General features: G+C 40.7%; 1 protein-coding gene across 7 annotated transcripts in view; it reads right to left on the bottom strand.

Moving 5' to 3' along the window:
• LOC108396514 (histone-arginine methyltransferase CARM1-like) overlaps positions 1–18,521 on the bottom strand; it is a 281,263-nt gene extending 262,742 nt beyond the window's left edge. For 2 of the 7 annotated variants that reach the window (XM_073228591.1, XM_073228595.1), the window contains exon 1: positions 18,013–18,515. In XM_073228591.1, coding sequence (XP_073084692.1) covers positions 18,013–18,406 — 394 coding nt within the window. In that variant the 5' untranslated portion in view covers positions 18,407–18,515. Of the gene's footprint in view, positions 1–17,733; positions 17,953–18,012 lie in introns of those variants that run through there. The other 5 variants (XM_073228590.1, XM_073228589.1, XM_073228593.1 and 2 more) reach the window with 5 other exon arrangements.
• Positions 18,522–20,736: the final 2,215 nt, after the last annotated feature.

The raw sequence follows: 20,736 nt of genomic DNA, 5'->3' as shown, positions 1-20,736 counted from the left end.
GAGAAGAACTAAATAAAATTGGGAAGAATAAAACAAAACAAAGAATTAATGAAACCAAGAGCTGGTTCTTTGAGAAAATAAACAAAACAGATAAACCCCTAGCCAGACTTATCAAGAAAAAAAGAGAGTCTACATGCATAAACAGAATCAGAAATGAGAAAGGAAAAATCACCATGGACACCATCAAAATACAAAGAATTATTAGAGAATACTAAGAAAAATTATATGCTAACAAATTGGATAACCTAGAAGAAATGGACAACTTTACAGAAAAATACAACTTTCCAAGACTGACCCTGGAAGAAACAGAATATCTGAACAGGTCAATTACCAGCAATGGCATTGAATTGGTAATCAAAAACTACCCAACAAAAAAACTTCTGGTCCAGATGTCTTCATAGCTGAATTTTACCGAACATTTAGAGAAGACCTAATGCCCATCCTCCTTAAAGTATTCCAAAAAGTAGAAGAGGAGGAAATACTTCCAAACACATTCTATGAAGCCAGCAACACTTTAATAACAAAACTGTAAAAGACACCACACAAAAAGAAAATTACAGACCAATATCCCTGATGAACATAGATGCAAAAATCCTCAGCAAAATACTAGCAAACTGAATCCAAAATTATATCAAAAAGATCACCCATCATGATCAAGTAAGATTTATTCCAGTGATGAAAGGATGGTACAATATTTGAAAATCCATCCGTATCATCCACTACATCAACAAAAAGATTGACAAAAATCACATGATTATTTCCATAAATGCTGATAAAGCTTTGACAAAATTCAACATCCATTCATGATAAAAACTCTCAACAAAACAGGTACAGAGTCAAGTACCTCAACATAATAAAGGCCATATAAAACAAACCAAACAGCAATTAGGTAAGGTTTGAATCATACTTAAGAGTGAAAAGTTAAAAGCTTTTCCTCTACGATCGGAAACAAAACAAGACACCCACTTTTATTCAACATAGTACTGGAGGTCCTAGCCATAAAACCAGAAAACACCAAGAAATAAAGGCATTTAGATTGGTAAGGAAAAAGTTAAATTGTCACTGTTTGCAGATGATATGATATTGTACATAAAAAACCCTAAAGAATCCAATCCAAAACTACTAGAGCTAATACCGGAATTCAGCAAAGTTGCAGGATACAAAATTAATACACAAAAATCTGTCGCATTACTGTACACTAATGATGAACTAGCAGAAAGAGAAATCAGGAAAACAATTCCATTCACAATTGCATCAAAAAGAATAAAATACCTAGGAATAAACCTAACCAAGGAAATGAAGGACCTATACCCTGATAACCACAGACACTCTTGAGAGAAATTCAAGAAGGCACCAGTAAATGGAAATACATCTCATGGTAGGAAGAAATCACATTGTCAAAATGGCCATCCAAATCAATCTACAGATTGAATGAAATCCCTATCAAAATACCAACAGCATCTTCAATGAACTAGAACAAATAGTTCTAAAATTCATACGGAACCACAAAAGACCCGAAATAGCCAAACTAATCCTTAGAAGGAAGAATTAAGCAGGAGAGATTACACTCCCCAACTTCTAGCTCTACTACAAAGCCAGTTATCAAGACAATTTGGTACTGGGACAAGAACAGAGCCACAGATCAATGGAATAGAACAGAATCCAGATATAAACCCACACATATATGGCCAATTAGTATATGATAAAGGTGCCATGGACATGTAATGGAGAAAGGAAACAAGTAAGAAATGATTTCACTCATCTGTGGAGTATCACAACAAAGCAAAAACTGAAGGAACAAACCAGCAGTAGACTCACAGAACCCAAGAATGGACTAGCAGTTACCCAAAGGAAAGGGGGTAGGGAGGGTGGGTGTGAAGGGAGTGATAAGGGGATTAAGCAGTATTATGATTAGCAAACATAATGTGGGGGTTACGAGGAGGGCAGTATAGCAGAGAAGACAAGTAGTAACTCCATAGCATCTTACTATGTAGTTGGACAAGGGACTGTTATGGGGTATGCAGTGGGGACTTGATAATAGGGTGTATGTAGTAACCACAATGTTGCTCATGTGAAAAGTGAGCATAAGATTGTATATCAATGATGCCTTGATAAAAAAAAAAAGAAAACAAAAAATCCCACAAGCACATGGAGGATTTACAACATGCTCCTCAATAACCAATGGATCAATGAACAAATTAAAACAGAAATAAAGCAATATATAGAGAGAAATTAAAACAACTCAGCAACACAAAAACTGTGGGATGCAGTGAAAGCAGTTCTAAGAAGAAAGTATACTATAATACAGGCTTACCTCAAGAAACAAGAACAATCCCAAATGAACAGTCTAAACTCAAAATTAATGAAACTAGAAAAAGAAGAACTAATGAGATCAAAAGTCAGGAGAAGGAGGGACATAATAAAGATCAAAGCAGAAATAAATGAAATTGAGAAGAATAAAACAATAGGAAGAATCAATGAAATCAGGAGCTGGGTTTTTGAGAAAATAAACAAAATAGATCAACCCCTAGCCAGACCTATCAAGAAAAAAAGAGTGTACCTGTATAAACAAAATCAGAAATGAAGAAGGAATAATCACAACAGAAACTACAGAAATGCAAATAATTATTAGAGAATACTATGAAGAATAATATGCCAACCAATTGGACAATCTAGAAGAAATGTGACAACTTTCTAGAAAAATACAACCTTCCAAAGGTGACCCAGGAAGAAACAGAAAACCTAAACAGAACAATTACCAGCAATGAAATTGAACTGGTAATCAAAAAACTCCCTAAAATCAAAATGCCTGGGCCAGATGGCCTCAGGGCTGAAAATTATCAAACATTTAAAGAAGAGCTAAAAACCATCCTCCTTAAACCATTTCAAAAAGCAGAAGAGAAGAAAATACTTCCAAAGTCATTCTTTGAGGTCAGCATCACTCTAAGCCCAAAACAAGACAAAGACACCACAAAAAAAGAAAATTACAGAGCAATATTCCTGGTGAACATAGATGCAAAAAATTTTCAACAAAATATTAGCAAACCAAATTCAAAAATACATCACAAAGATCATCCATCATGACCAAGTGGTATTTATTTCAGATATGCAATGATGGTACAACATTAAAAAATCTATCAATATCATACAACACATCAACAAAAAGGACAAAAATAACATGATCATCTCAGCAGATGCCAAAAAAGCATTTGCCAAAATTCAACATCCTTTCATGATAAACTACTCTCAATTAAATGGGTATAGAGGACAAGTACCTCAACATAATAAAGGCCATGTATGATAAACCCACAGCCAACATTACACTTACTAGGAAAATGCTGAAAGCTTTTCCTCTAAGATAGGGAACAAGACAAGGATGCCTACTCTTACCACTTTTACTCAATGTGGTACTAGAGGTCCTTGCCACAGCTATTAGGCAACACCAAGAATTAAAAGGTATCCAGATTGGTAAGGAAGAAGTTAAACTGTCACTGTTGCAGATAACATGATATTGTACATTAAAAATCTTAAAGAATCCACCCCAAAACTACTAGAACTAATAACTGAATTTAGCAAAGTTGCAGGATACAAAATTACAGAGAAATCTCTTGCATTCCTATATACTAACCACAAATTAATAGAAAAAAATCAGGAAAACAACTCCATTTACCATTGCATCAAAAAAGAATGAAATACCTAGGAATAAACCTAACCAAGGAGGTGAAAGAACTTTACTCTGAAAATTACAAGACGCTCATGAAAGAAATTAAAGAAGACACCAATAAATGGAAATATATCCTGTGCTCATGGATAAGAAGAATTAATATTGTCAAAATGGCCATCCTGCCTAAAGCAATCTACATATTCAATGCATCCCTATCAAAATACCAACAGCATTGTTCAACAAACTAAAACAAATAATTCTAAAATTCACATGGAACCATAAAAAACTCCAAATAGCCAAAGCAATCCTGAGAAGGAAGAACAAAGCTCGGGGGATTATACTCTCTAACTGCAAGCTCTACTACAAAGCCACAGTAATCAAAACAATTTGGTACTGGCATAAGAACAGATCCATAGATCAGTGGAACAGAATAGAGATCCCAGATAAAAACCCACACACATATGGCCAGTTAATATATGATAAAGGAGCCATTAATATACAATGAGTAAATACAGCCTCTTCAACAACTGGTGTTGGCAAAACTGGACAGCTACATGTAATAGAATGAAACTGAATTATTGTCTAACCCCATACACAAAAGTAAACTTGAAATGTATCAAATACCTGAATGTAAGTTATGAAACCATAAAACTCTTAGAAGAAAACATAGGCAAACATCTCTTGAATATAAACATGACCAACTTTTCATGAACATATCTCCTTCGGCAAGGGAAACAAAAGCAAAAATGAACAAGTGCAACAACATCAAACTAAAAGGCCTCTGGACAGCAAAGGACACTATCAGCAGAACAAAAAGGCATCCTACAGTATGGGCAATATATTCATAAATGACATATCTGATAAGAGGTTAACATCCAAAATATATAAAGAGGTCACACACCTCAACACCCAAAAAACAAATAACCTGATTAAAAAATGGGGAGAGAATCTGAACAGACACTTCTCCAAAGAAGAAATTATGATGACCAACAGGCACATGAAAAGATGCTGCACATCGCTAATCATCAGGGAAATGCAAATTCAAACCACAATGAGATACCACCTCACACCAGTTAGGATGGCTAAAGCCCAAAAGACAAGGAACTACAAATGCTGGTGAGGATGCAGAGAAAGGGGCACCCTCCTACACTGTTGGTGGGAAAGTAAATTAGTTCAACTATTGTGGAAAACAATAAGGAGGTTTCTCAAAAAATTAAAAATAGAAATACCATTTGACCCAGGAATTCTACTCTTAGGAATTTACCCAAAGAAAAAAGATCACAGATTCTAAAAGACATATGCACCCCTATGTTTATTGCAGTACTATTTATAATAGCAAAGACATGGAATCAACCTAAGCGTCCATCAGTAGATGAATGGATAAAGAAGAGGTGGTACATATACACAATGGAATATTATTCAGCCATAAGAAGAAAACAAATCCTACCATTTGCAACAACATGGATGGAGCTAGAGGGTATTATGCTCAGTGAAATAAGCCAGGTGGAGAAAGACAAGTACCAAATGGCTTCACTCATTTGTGGAGTATAAAAGCAAAGCAAAACTGAAGGAATAAAATGGCAGCAGACTCACCAACTCAGAGAAGGGAATAGGGGTTACCAAAGGAGAGGGTTTGGGAGGGGCAGGGTGGGAGGGAGAAGGTGATTATGAGGCACTACAATTTGCATTCACAATATAGGTAGCTTATGGGGAAGGTAGTATAGCATGGAGAAGACAAGTAATGACTCTATAGCATCGTACTACACTGACGGACAGTGACTGCAGTAGGGGGGTGAGGACTTAATAATATGGTTGAATGTTGAAACCGCAATGTTGTTCATGCAAAATCATAAGATTGTATATCAATGATATTTTAATAAAAATAAATGAATAACTATCAGAAATAATGAAAATGGCCACAATACTTGATCATCTTGCTGCCTGAAAAAGACAGAATATGTTGCTTTGGAAAAGGTATATTTAAAGGCAACTATTCTGCTTCAAGGGGTATGCAGTCCCTCTATCTTGGGATGTAAACCCCATGGAGAAAAGTATCCTCTCTATCTTTCTAAGGAACTTGATTTGTTAGAAATTTATGAAAGGTGGGTGTTATCTACATATTGCAAATATGTTTGGCCCCATGTGAACTGAGCTACCGAAAATTATAATAACACTTTTAAGAAAGAATCAGGCAAAGAAGAGTGGGTAAACCTGGAGATGATTTCCAGAAACCTAAATGAGGCTTTGTTGAAGTACACATTGCAAATTAGCTAACTGCTCCTCCCCACTTGCTGTATTATTAGTCTTAAGTTCAGCACACATTCTGATTAGGAAGAATTTGCTCCAAAAGAAACAAAATCAATAAATGCAAAGAGAAACCTGATTATTTACAAGGAAAGTTACAGAGAAATTAGCTCATGATAATAATGGCTGAGTAAAGCTGATATGGATCCTAGGGCCATATTTTCTAAGGAAAATTATTTTCTGCCCTGAAAGCTGCCTAACTATACCCACAAGAACCAGGCCCTGCTGTACAGAAATACAAAAATTATTAGGACACATGTCCTGAAAGCTAAAAATAGAGGCCACATCTTAATATTGGGGAATGTAAAATAGTACTACTGAAATGTTTCAACACCAGATAATGCATTACCATTCTAAATGGAATATCAAGGAAACAAAGGCTTTATGAAAAGAATAACCTGTCTTGTAAATGAAAAATGAGAGTCACAACTATTCCTGGGAGTCAAACAAGAAAAATCATGTTAAGTTAGCTAAAAGTATGCATTTTAATTATTCTCTAAGGAGACTGTGGGAGAAAAACCTGAACTTGACATTGAGGGACTGAACTCCAGCCCAGCTACTTTATGCATTAATTAGATGAGCCTATAGATTTATCCCACCTCTCTGAACCACAGTGTTTTCTATATTCTATTATATTATAGATTAGAAAATTATTATTTATTGCCTATAGTTGGCATGTTCATTGCTCTTCTGATCTGATATTCCTAAAATCCTGAGGAAACAGAATGCAAACCCTGAAGGATTTGTCATCTGTAGAAATAGAATAAAAAAATCTTACTTCTCTGAGCAAGAACAAAATATGAAATCAGAAATGAGTGTCCAGGTAAAGAAAAAAATAAGCTTATCCAAAGGAAATTTATGAAGTAATTATACAGCCTTCTGTTCTTCAGGCACAGAGAAGCATTCTGAGGGCAGAAACCCTAGCCCTGGTCGCAGGGCTCGCATCTCAGCAGCCCCATTCCTTTCCTCTGAATGTGTTAGGCCAGTTCCTTAACTATGCCTTGGTCTTTTTCCAAGTGCAGCAGGGCATCTCACATTAACTTGCAGTATTCACAAATACCTTGGGATCTGCAGTGTCATCAGCTGGACTTGGTTACACTTAATGCAGTGCAAACAATTCAAATTCACTTTCCTCTTCCCTGCTCTGATTTTTGGATCTTCATTAGTTTTTGATTCTCTGAGACAGAAGATCTAAGGCATAGGTATTCTCTCAAGCCTGCCCAAAATTGATTTCCATATTTTCAAAAATAGAAATTCTAAACCCTTTACTATGTAAGCATCAAACTTTGTGAAACATATCTAAGATAATGACTTAAAATCATAGTACAGAAAAGAGCAATATCCATAGAATATACCAGTTGGTTATCCCTAAGATGCAGAAAATCCACAATAAGGATTCCAGCTTCCTGTCTTTCTCCCTCCCTTTCTTATTTCCTTCTTTCCTTTTCTCTTTCTCTTTTCCCATCTGGTACTAATTTCCTTGTTTCACTCTATAAACCTCGTAATTTCTAGTATTCGAAATACCAGCTCACTCTGTCTCCCCTGTGAGTGACTTGAAAGAATGTTTTAGTGTCTGAACCTAAACAAGTCAAAATGTATCTTCAATATATCTCTACACCACAAAGAAGATAAGCTAGCTAAGCCCCAGAAAAAGAACTGAAGTCACGATGAAGTAAACCTGACTACAAATTAAATAGAAGCCACCACAGTGGGATTTGTCTCAGTCATAAAGAGGGGCCTCTTCCATCCAGATATCAAAAGTAGAGCCAAAGATCTGGAAGCCAAAAACACGATGGAGCCAATTTCTGTCCCATTGATCTTTACAGCTCTTCTGAGAAATTTTGTTTACTTTTAGACACAATGCTTTAGTTCTGTAATTTAACTACAAACTCCCTGAAAGTTTCAGGACAAGATTGTATCTGATAATCAATTAGAAAGAAAGATTTTTTTTATATGGTATTTAGCAATTTGTGTTAGAAGCACAAATAAATTTTCCTCAAACAGGCCTAAAGGAAGTAAAGCACAAAGCCCCTGCTGCTTTCTGAACAGCACTCTAATGTACACTCCGTAAACATGGGACTGTGCTTTGGTCATTCCTCGAGGCGGCAGCCTCTGAGGGGACCCTCGAGGATCCCTGACTCCTTGTATTCATGCTGTTATGAAATCCTGTCCCCTCAAGTGTGGACTGGCCGAGTGCGTAACCAGCAGGCTGTGACAAAGGTCTGGGTGCCACTGCCATGGTAAGATGGACACCTTCTCCTTGCTGGCAGACTCTTCCGTCTATTGCTGGCTTTGACGACAGAGGCCCACATACCATGAAGCTGGAGGTGGACTCCAGCCAACGGGCAGCAACCCTCGATGAGCTGAATTATGCCAACAGCCACATAAGAGGGCTTACTTAGAAGAGGATCCCTCCCCAATCAAAACTTTAGAGAAGGCCTCAGGACTACAGAGAACCTTGACTGCAGCTCAGGAGAGCCCCTGAACAGAACACCCAGCTGAGCCAGACCCAGATTCCTGACTGCAGAAAAGGTAAGAAAATCAATGTATGTTATTTTAAGCCACTAAGTTGGTGGTTATTTGCTATTCAGCTACAGATAACTAGTACACTGCTATTTTCCCAGTGCTTTAAACAGTGTCTGGCTCATAGTAGATGTGCAATAAATTTGAACTGCATGAATAAACAAATGGGATTAATTCCTGCCGCTGATATGGGGAGGGTTACTAAAGAACGTAAGCTATTCGTCACAGTGTTGCTATGTACAATGAGGTGAACTCAATTTTCTACAATAAACATGCTAATAATACAACTTTCTAAAATAAACATATAGTAAATAAATGCAATTTCCCATAACAAACATGTTAAGCAAGCTTTTCAGTAGTCTCAAGGCTGACATATTTCCCAGGAGATAATAGTAAGCTTTCCATAGCTAAAAACAATATATTACTAGACTGTCTTACTGTTCTTAGCAGAGACTGACCAGTTTTGTGACAAGACTCAGAATACACACAGCTCTCAGACACACAGTCCTTTCCTCCGTCCTGCCTAGCGCTCTTCACTCTTTACGCCTTTATGGCTCCTAATTGGAACACATGCCTCAGCCTTCCCACTCACATTCTCAAAAGCAACTGGGTCAACCTATTCCCTTCCTCTCAAGGTTTCTCCTTAAATATGCTTATGATTCATGACCTGTGATTCCAACTTCCATTTTATCCAAGGGTAAATCATAAAATTCTGTATTTCTCATTACGTATTGTGGTAATTGCTATGAAAGCAAAGGGCTAAGATAAACAGTGGCGGATGCTGTAGGAATCCAGGGTGCTTGGCACCATAAGAAGTCCTTTCTGAAAACGTGACCTTCCAACTTTGAACTAAAAGATGAGAAGGACAAAATACCCAAAGGCCCGGGATGGGGATATGAAACATGGAACAGCATTTCAAGAAGCAGCAGCATACAAAAGGGCCCTGAGAAAAGGTTCCTCAGTAGATAGGCTGATATTACAGAGCTCCACCATATTGTAAATGTGAAAGAAAAATATATATAAGGCATCTGTCAGAAACACAAAATACATTTTGTTTTCAAACAGTCTTGAGGGAAGTCCAGCATAGATGAATATCCTGTTGCTTTCCAAAAGGTCCTATAACGTAAGCTCCATAAAAAGGCAGCTTTGCATTACAACTGCTTATAATATCTTTGCTTCATTTTTATTTTATTATTTTGATTCCATTTACAATGAAAAGTAATAGAACTATTTTGTGTTTTTTTCACATTTTATTATTCTCTTTATCTTTTTCCATAACTTTATGAGGTAAAAACTTCCTAAGCTTCTGGGAGAGAAAACTAAGATTCAGGCAGGTTGAGTAAACCTACCCAAGGTTGTGAATGGGAGAATCTGATCTGGTTAATCCAAACACCTCAACAACCTCCTCACCACCCTAATAATAAAACAGAGGTTAAAATGGTGAGAAGCAATTAACAAAAGAAAGTCACACACTTTATTTAGATAGCTGCCCTGGAGTTTAGAAAACCTCAGTTCTGTCTAAAATATGCCAAGAGTGATACTATCAGTCACTTTATTCTCTCAGGCTTCTAAGTTCATCAAAGGATCCACCTGCCTCCAAGAACAAGCAGTGTTTTCTCGTTCTGTCAGTTTCGGTTTGTGGCTGGAAGTCCAACTCTACCACAAGCTAAAGACAGGATAATAAGCACAAAATGGTACAGAAAAGGGGTAGGAGTCAGGTTTTGAGGACAATATACCTGGGAAAAAATGGACCAGTAAAATGTGGTCAATATTCCCTACCCCCCAGGTTACTGTAACGTTAGAGTTAATGTGTCTAGTACCCACCAAGGAGTAGCTTAGCTAAATGGAGGCAAATATAATAACAGGAAAACGATTTGAGATACTCAGAGATCTCTGAGACCTGAAAAAAAGACCTTATTCAAGAATGTAAGGTCATTCCTCTGAGCAAATGATTCAAGGATTCAACTCCTATTAAAATGCTAAAGTAGTGGGAAAACCTAATCCTTTCAGCTTTTCTCACCACATCTTCAGGGTGGAAACTGAGCTACCCAGAGGGAAGCAAGGGGTGTGGGGAAAGCTCCCAGGCTCTAAGAGGTTGTTTATAAAGGAGGGAAATCCTAGGAGTAGGACACAAATGACACGATGCGCTCACTCCACAATGCAGTTCCAAACCTACAGGGGTAAGAGTGGTCATCACATGACCAAAGAAGGAAGAAAGAGGAAAGAAGGTTTTTCATCGTCAGGATGGTTCTAATCTAGTACACGTTTTTAAGTCTCATCTTTAAAAGCAATGTGTATTTCAAATATCCTGTGGCAAGTTGCAACACAAAGCACAAATATGATGTCAGTGATACAGAAATTTCTTGCCGCAATACCTCTTTGGAGTACTGACTCTTAAAATTAAGGGGCAACTGTGCTCTCTACAGTTTGCTAGAAGATCTCCCTGCCTCTTTTCTCTTCCCAGTGACAGTGATTATAAGTATTAATCAGTGGATTGCCTGTCTTTGAACTGGTTTCTTCATCAGTACTGAATACAGACCACCACTTGGCACGACTATTGAAAATAAGAGAAGAAAGGGATCTTAAAGTGTTTTTATTTGGCCAGAAAATCAGGTCTTTTCATGCATTTTTCACTTATGGCATTTTTAGACCCAAATACATGAGGGCCTTGAACAGTTTTTTTCCATTTGTCATTCATTCGAGGTATCTTTACTGTCTGACAAAGAAAGGAAGTGCTTTCTCTTCACTGATACACATCATTCCAGAATGCTGGAACACAAAACCAGGTCTAGCTGAAAGTCTCACTTTAGTTGCACTAATTATCTTTCTTGGAAAGCTATAATGAAATCATGAAAGTATTGCTCTTGGTAAAACAAAAATAAAAGAAGTTACTTGGCAGGATTCTATCTCACATTTTTTAACAAGTCTTCAGTGCACCAGTAATATCTAAATAGTTGCTGGGATTAAATGGTAGCATATCAGATTTGACTGTGAATAGAGGAGAATATACACTGTTTGGGAGATGAATTACTGTGCCAAAGATAGCTGTATAATTTTCAGATAGTGTGGATGGAGAAGTGTTAGAGTTTGTGATTACTGGGGGGTGGGCAGGGAGGGAATTCTGCATTTTCCCTCCTTCAAGCATTCATGTAAGAGAGTTCTGCTACCATGCAGGACACTCATCATTATCGGAACTGGGTACAAGAGTTGGGGTTGCTGGCATTTCCTGCCAAGGGCCCAGGGTGATTAGCACCCTGCAAGGTCTCCCATAGTGAAGAATTTTCCCCACACAAATGCTATTTCTGCTTCATGTAGATACACTGTGTCCCAATGGCAGTTCTAACCTCTCTCCACACCTCTACTCTCTCCCCTCAGCATTCTCTGATTGATGCCTTTGGGAGGACAGGAGCCTGCCCAATGCAGCCCCCTCCCTAATTGCTTCCTAGTCTGTCTGCCTGCAGAGAAGGTGTTTTCTGGACTGCTCAATGAGTGGAAGGCCTGCAAGGATTTTTGTTTTGGGGTGGGGGTCAAGTTTATTCAGAAGGGAACAATTAGGAAATCCATTGTGGTATGCATCAAAAACCACCTTCTCTGATCAGATGTTTCAGTAATTGTGATGAAGCAGGCTATTATTATAGTTTCTCCAAAACTCCATTAGTGAGAGTGTGTGTGTATGTTAATATGTGTGTTATATGCCACAGGACCTGATTGGTCTAACTGGCAGTCTTAAAACATTATCTCCCAATTTTCTGAAACTCCTCCAATAAAGAGGTGGGGTCTACATCCTCTACTCTTGAACCTGGGTAGTCTTGTAACTGCTTTGAACAATAGAATATGACATAAGTCAGTGTATTTTCACAGGTGGGTCATAGAAAGTAATGCAGCTTCTGCTTCATCTGTTGGGAAACTCCTATTTGAAACCATGAGTGTCTATGGAAGAAGCCCATGACGTGAGGAAACCACGAAGGAGGAAGCTAAGTTACGTGGAGGGACCACATGTAGGCCCCCCATTGACAGTTCTAGTCTTGGAGCCATTTCCATTATATTAGTCAGAGTTCCCCAGAGAAATAGAACCCATAGAATGTATTTATACACAGAAAGTGATTTATGTTAAGGAATGGTCTATTATGGAGGCTGGTTTTCAAGTCCAAAATCTGCAGGGTGGGCTGGCAGGGTGAAGGTCTAAGGAAGAGCCTGTGCAGCAGTCCAAAGACCTGATGGCAGAATATTTTCTTGCTTAAGGAAGATAAGTCTTTGTGCTGTTAAGGCCTTCAACTGATTGGACAAGGCCCACCCACATTCTGGAGGGCAATCTGCTTTATTCAAAGTCACCAATTTAAATATTGATGTCATCCAAAAATACCCCCTCATAAACATCCGAAATAATGTTTGACCAAATATCTGGGCATATGGCCCACCCAAACTGATACAAAAAATTAACTATTAACACCAGCCCAGATGCAAGTCCAGGTGCATGAAGCCTTCTTGGATTCCCCAGATCAAGCTGGCCACCAAGTGAGTGCCAACAAGCAACCTCAGTCAGTGCCACAAGGAACCAAGGGATCATCCAGCTAAGCCCTGCCTGGTCCTGACCCACAGAACCCAGGAGTATTATAAAATAGTTATTTTAAGTCACCAAGTTTAGAGGTAGCTTGTTATGCTCCAATAATAACTGGAACCCTGACTTTAACTCACATTACTCCCCATGTCTCTTGACAATCAGCAGTAACATGACTGCCTCAAACATACCCACTCCTCTGCGCCTCAGGGCCTTTCCACCTGCCATTCTTTCTGCCTATGGTACTTTTCCTCCAGCTTTCCTTAGCTGGCTCCTTTCATCTTTCCTGCCTCAGATCAAATACTGCTTCCTCAGAGGGGCCTTCCCTGACCATTCTCTAAATTGGCCTCCCTCCCTCTCCATGTCTCTATTTTTTTCACTGTGCTCATTTTCTTTAAAACACTTACCTCAGTCTGAGATTATCTTGCTGGGTCTTTGGCTTTGTCTTCACCCAATTAAAATATTAGCTCTATAAGGATAGGTCTTTATCCAGCTCATTTACTGCTCACACAGGGATTAGTGCAGAACACGTATTCAAGAAACATCTCTTAGATGAAAAGTAATGAATGGCTACATCACATGTAGGCGACCAACTTCAGGATCCTGCCCAGAGGCCTCAACTTACTCTGTTACCACAGAATTTAATGAAGAAAGATTAATACTCCATATGATTCAAAGAATGTTTTGCTCTGACTTTCCTGCCTTCTTTTCCCCCTCTAATGAGATGAGCAACCACTAGGGAACAGAACACCTTGCATTCTTTTACAATACCTCAGAGACAAAACCACTGCATTTTTATACTTGATTATCTTTGTGCCTTATCAAATATTTTTCTAACTCTCCCAGATTAATTAAATGACAGCTCTAAACTGAGAAATGGAAGAAATGTTCTCTTTTCCCTCTGGGAGATCTAGTCTACCCTTAGCTTTTGTGAGATACAGTGTCAGCTCTTAATTTCTTCCTCCTCCAGCGTGGGGCTTACAGAGAGGTTGGAGAAAGGGGTGCAGAAGAAGTAGGCCCATCCCCCACTTTTTTTTTGTTCCCCCTCCATTGTCAAGTTCTTTCACACATTTGAGGTATGAAAATTATTTTTTTCACCATCACCTGAACTCAAGTCCTAATTTGCAGGCCCTTCCAACCTGCAGCCATCCTCCAAGCCCAGCAGACATCCACTCCCACCCTACATACTTATTAATTCTCTTGCATTCTGATTCTCCCTTGTATTAACCAAGTCGATTCTCCCTTGTATTAACCAAGTCTTTTATTTTCATATTTTGTATTTTGATGTTTTGACATTTGGGTCCTTGCTGATAGATCCTGGAGAGACTGTCCCTCCCAGGCCAGCCAATTCCTGGAAATAGTAAACAACTCACCTGCAAGCTCGCTTTTCCAAATATAAGCCGACCAATCCAGAGCCTCCCCCCACTGCCCCACCCCACTTTTACTGGACTCTCACACTCTACTATTCTCCAGCCAGGATCAGCTAGGGGTGGGCACCAATCACCAGAGCCTACTGAGATGATTCAAACCAGCCCATCTCAGCCTGTTTGCTCCACAGACAGCACAGAGAGCCTCTTGCCCACAGATTTTGCCCCTCTCCCGCTTTCTCATGAGAGACCCCAGAACCTCTCCACATGGCCTCTCCACCACAGTGTGGTTTGCCTCCTTCTCTTAACTGTGGGTAACAAACTCATTTTTCAATGGCAATCATCTCCAGATAGGTGATTACTATACTTCAAATTTTCTATTAATTCCTTGTATTTTAAAACATCCCTCTAGACTGTAAGTAAAATCATTAAGTGGCAACTCAGATTCTGTACTCTGAGCACTTAGTATTTTAAGTTCTATTTTAGTAAGATTTTAAAAATTCTTGATTGAAATCACTGATGCACTCAAGAAACATTGATGCTTTGTGTATATACTAGGTATTGTGGAAAGCTCTGGAGAAAGGAGGATGAATTAAGCATGATCTCAGGCAGGCTCTTGGTAGGAAAGGGACTCAAACAACATTTAAGAAAAGAAGGAAAGAGTGAACGTCTTCCCTGAGTTCACAAGGTGGAGCACATTACTTCTGGATCCCCTTGCGTGTTCCCTTCATAAAATCAGTGTCAATTTTGGAAGGCTTGTTGGAGGGCTAGGAGAAACTTGTTTCTCTTGTTCTGTTCCATTCTTGACATAGTGAGCTATTAGATTAGGAATCTAAAAAATTATTCAGATTTTCCAAGTTATTATCTACCCCATTTAATTAAGTTTCCTTTGCAACATCTTCCCCAAAATAAGAGCATCGCTATCCCTCAGAGCAGTCTGAAGAAATTGTTTCAGGAACAGAAAACAAATGTAGTATTAATAATAGTGAACACTTATGGAGCTCTTCACATATGCTGGTCATTGCACCAAGCATGGGGTATGCATTTATTTAATAACATAGCATGTATAGTATCATCTTCATGTCAAAGATGAGGAAACTGAAGCTCTCATGGGGTGAACAATTTGCTAAATTCAGCACAGGTAATAAAAGTTATTACCAGGATTTAAATCCAGGCATAGTTACTCCATAGTCTATTTGTTTAACAACTAATTTTAGATCTGAACTAAGAAACTGTATTATTTTCTAAAATACATTGTTTAGACCCATCCAAAAAAAATCCATTGAAGAATTTGGGTCCAACTTCATCCCAGGAGAAATCCTATCCATTCAAAACTCTTCTACTAAATATTTGAGTACTGGATATTTGAGTACAGTAGAATATTTCTCCTAATATATTGTCCATTAGAATTTGTTTTCAAGATTGCTCTCTGCCTGGCTACCATCCACAGGGGTATAGCTGGTCATATAGTAGAGCAAATTACTTAAAAATCAAAGAAACAAAAAAACTCTAGAATGTCTTTCTCCAAAAGCTCCATAAAAGAGGAACAAACTTTAATAACTGCATTTATTTAATAAATGCATTTTAGGACACAAGCTGTTACAAAAGTTCTCTTCTTCCTTGTTAATGAATCTTTCCCAAGAAATTTCATCAAAATATGGTGACGTTGACTGCCTGTCTTAACTTTAATTATTCTTTCCATTTCCATTTGTTTGGTCTAATACATACCACAGAAGTCACCTCTAGACTCTAATCTCTAGTTACTGCACTGAAGAAATGCATTAAATACGTATCAGTGAATATCTTACCTCTCTGTAAGATAATTATGTCTTTACAGGCCAGGCATCGGGTAACTCACTGGGGACTCCACTATTTCAAACACGATGAACCTAGGATATTTCTTCCCTTAACACACATTTGTGGGAAAGAAATTCATAGAACACCAAGTAATGTATAAATCTCAAATCTGCTCTTTTGTTTCTCCAAGTGTATGGCTACAGAATAAATAAACTTACCATGAGAGTCAAACTGAACTCTGTTCTGGCACCTTGAGTTTCAAAATTCCCAGGAGAAACACTGAAAGCTACTCCCTTTTCCCTCCGGCATCCAAAAGAGACATCGATGCATTGCTGAGTAAGGCTTTTGAACCCTTGCCAAGCTGTGCCTCCTAAGACGCTAGTCAAATGTGTTTACTTGTTTAAAGATCCAAACCTCCCCATCCCAGCCTAAAGGGAGAAGACACTTCCAAAGGCTTTCCTTTATTCCACAACAAGCATTTATTGGGTTCCTACTGTATGCCTGGAGATTACAGTAAACTTGGATTCAACTTCTCACTGAACATAAGGACAGTATTTGCAAGTTATCTGAAATTCCCACTGAAACCAAATCACAACACAAAGCAAACCTAAACCCTACTCTGAACCGTAGAAGTTACTGTTGGTAGGAACCCCAGGAGTCTTTGAAGCCCAGCCACAGTCTCGGGCATCTGTTTCCTACACTTAGTAGAACGGGGTATTTAATAGAAGCTGCAGGGAGGAGGTGTGACCTCCTTATTCATACGCAAAGTTTGGAGTGCAAATATGCGCATATTCAAGGACCAGGTTCTGTCGGTGTCCTGGAATTCTCCAAAACGTCCGGGATCCCACAAGGATTACGAGCATTCCTTTAACACACCCACAGCTGGAAGAACCCAGGAGATTGCACCCACGTCGTTAGTAAAGGTCTCTTCTTGAATCAAACAGCAGTGCCCACACAGGTCACCACAGCCTCTAGGACGGTGCACACCTGCTCCGTCCTTCCTACGCCTCAGAACTGTGCCCCCCTGGAAGGCTTCACCCGCGGCTGTTAGGTGGGAAGGAAAGGAGAAACACGCACGCCTGGAAAAAGGGGGACACAGGTTCCTGTCCTGTTCTCCTGAAGAGGTCCCTGGCGAGGAACTCATGAGCCTGTCTTCTCCGGGCCTCACTTTTGATATCTCTAAGTTATGCCCAAGACTCAGGGCCTGGTTTGCACGCAGCTTCAAAGTTCTCTGAGAGCAATAAAGACACAGTTGGCTCAATCTGGGCCTTTTCGTGACGAGAGAGGTAGCCCCGCAGGTGCCCTCGGCGAGCTGTTCGGGATGCACACCTGCTCTGGGCTACCGAGAGTGCGCGCTCCGCACCTGTACACACGCACCCCGAGGTCGCACACTGGCACCTCTTCCCACGCGCACCGGGCCTCCGCAAGTACTTTCCCCACAGCCGCACCCGCACACGCGCGCACACGGGCAACAACTTCCGAGCGGGACTCGCGTGCGTGGGCCGCGCCCTGTACTTCACCGTCAGTCACTGTCGCGTCTGCCTCCTCCCCAGCCGGGTGCACCTCCAGCCGCAGAGACTTCGCGGTGGAGGGGGAGAGCGGCCCAGCCCCGAAGAGCTGCTCCTCGGTCACGAAGAGCAATTGCACGCGGTATTGCAGGTGCGCTGGGACTCGGGCCGGAGCGGGGGCCGCAGCCATGGTGCCGGCGCCTCTGTCCCGGAACCCTAGCCGCGCCTCCTCCGCGCAGCACTGCGCCCAAACTGCAAGAGAAAGGGGAGGGACTTGGAAGCGCTAGCTACCTTCTTCACCTCCGCTGCAAGTTCGTCTTCCACTCCTGAGACGCCCGCCTGCTGCTGCGGCACTTGGCCGGCTCGCACCGACTCCTCCACCCCCGCCCACGGACGCGCGGGACAGGAGCGCGCGGTGGGCTCGCAGAGGGGCGCAGCCACCCCGCGGGGAGGCAGCTCTGAGCGCAAGTTTGGAGAGCGCGCGAGGCACCTGGAGGCAGTTGGGGTTTGGAAGCAGAAGGGTGACACCTGCTGTTCGATGGGTCCGCTCTGCGGGCGTAGGCTTCGATTTGGAAACGTCTGGGCCTGGGCTCTCTGCTTGGTGGGCACTCGCTCTCTGGGGATTCTGGGGCTGCTGACTCCCACGTTGTGAACTACTCTTCGAAGTACTGAACCTTTTCTTCATTGACAAGATCCGGACAGCTGCAGCGAGGCAGTGAGGAAGCCCGGAGACGGCGGCACACCTGGATGAGCTCGAAAAACCGCTTTCGTCTCCCTCTCTCGTCTTTTAATTCGGAATTGAAAAGTTACTTGCTTTTCGCAATTGTGAAACACTTCCCCAGTCGCGGGTGGGGAGGGCAAGGGACTCTTGTTTCCAAGTTGACACCTGACGGCAACAGCCACACAGCGCAGCCAGCTGGTTCAGTGTCAAAGGAAGCAAAAGGGCAGTCTCTTGACCTCAGTAGAATCCCCAAGAAATTCTCAAGGAACCTGGTGTTCTGCTACCTAAAACAAGAACACACGAAAACACAATGGTACTTTCCCCCCATTTAATGCAGGGGGTAGAAAGCCAATTTAGGCTAACTTGAGCAAAAAATCAAAATATTTGGAATCACTACAAAACTGGGAAGTCTAAGCTTTGGTCATGACTAGATGTAAGGACTCAATTAAGGTTGACCAGATGGACTTGCCTGCATCTTACCGGGGCTTTAGTATTAGGGAATCATTGATCTACAGATCTTTTAGTGAAGACAAGACCCCTACTCCACTAACTCCAAATCAGTTTGGATCTTTTGATTTGTGTGATAAAACTGGTTTGCTCTGATAGCTCTACCCAATTTGTGACTTGGACCAGGGAGACTGGAAGCCTAATGGAGTTGGTGTGACCTGGGGGATGAACTGATAACCAAAGGGGGGGAGGTAGCTAGGATGACAAAGCAAGTAGCCATCATAACATCCAATATAGAGTGCTTGTGCTGGCAGGGTCCTAAGCGTATTACATACATTAATTCATTTTCTCCTCCCCACCACTCTGTGAGAGAGGGACTGCTGTTACCCTCCTTTTATACTGACGGAAAGAGGAAACAAAGGCGCACAGATTAACTGACTTGCCCAAAGTCCCAGAAGTGGCACTAAGTCCTTTACAACAGTTCAGACATAAAAGTAAGTTCACAAATAGCCCCCTTACTACCACTTCTCCAGGTTAGAAGTTAGTAGACTTAGGGTTCCAAATGGATACAGGTCAAGACTTTTAAGAGTCCCCAGAATTGTGAGCACAGAAATATTTTTAAAGTTCCCACTTCCTTTCCTCTCATCCTCCCACCCTCACACAGACAGATAAGAATTCCTTAGACTTCCTCTCTCCCCAATGTTTCTTCCAGTATTTTTATTCACACTTCAGCAGGGTTTTACCCTTTCATTACTTATGTATTGACTATAAGGTAGATTCACTCACATCATTTGAACCACCACTGAATTGACTTTCTCTCTTTAGTTCATCCCCAACTTTCATTTTCTAACAGCCATCACTCTCTTCTTCTTCTTAAGGTCTGTCACCAGCACTTTGTTTTTAGGGCCACCAAAATTTTTTAAATCGATTCAGGAGAGTTACTGAAAAGACAAAGGAGCCCCAGCCTGCAATGGAATGTTGACTGAAAACGGCTGAGCAGACTTCTCTTCTGAGTTCCTGTGTCTGCTCTGCAGCCTCAGCATGTGCAGGAGGAGGCTGTGTTTTGTCAGCTATTTGCAGAGATTGAATGGAGGTCAAGGATCAAACCGGAGAAACCAAAGCCATGCTCCACATTATTCCCCTTGCATATCCTCTAGAAAGAGTAAGTCCTCTCAGAAGTGAAGGGAGGATCTGTGGTCCATGATTTCCCTGAGACCACCCATGTCCATCTACTGACTGACTCTTTCATCAGTTGAGCATCAAAGCATTGCCTTATTTTTATGCAGATGACCAGTGTCAAGAGCTTTGAGAGATTATTTCTATGGTCTTCTTTTCCCAAAATGCATAAGGGAAAGGATCTCAGGACAACCTCCTTTGCTGGGACCTATAGCAGCAAGTTTAGCTCAGCTTCAGAATTCAAGGGACATCACCAGCCTGGTGCTGAGCTGAGAGAGAGAAAGGAGATTCAGAACTGGGTACTTACCTGTGTGAGCATGTACCCCTTTGTCTATCTCTTGCCTTCCACAAGGAGCAGCCCAATCTGTTAATGGAATGCAATTCAATAGCCTGAAGTCCAGACTAGGCTCTTCAACTTCTGAAGAGCTCTTCCTTGTACCTGGGAGCAGATCCCACCTCCTGGTCCAAAGAGACTCAGAGACATTGCTTAACAGAGACTCAGATCAGAGTGTCTCCTGCTCTCTTCCCCTGATTTCAAACTAAAGTATTCTCAGCAACATGGTAGCCACATTACTTATCATGATGTTCCACAAAAACAACTGACTCAGCCAGATAACAAATTTCTACACATTATGAAGCTTTTGATGCCACAATTAAAACAGAATGTAATA

This window comes from Manis javanica, chromosome 2, assembly GCF_040802235.1.
Source record: "Manis javanica isolate MJ-LG chromosome 2, MJ_LKY, whole genome shotgun sequence".
Taxonomy (NCBI): domain Eukaryota; kingdom Metazoa; phylum Chordata; class Mammalia; order Pholidota; family Manidae; genus Manis; species Manis javanica.
This window is presented reverse-complemented; position numbering and strand designations above follow the sequence as displayed.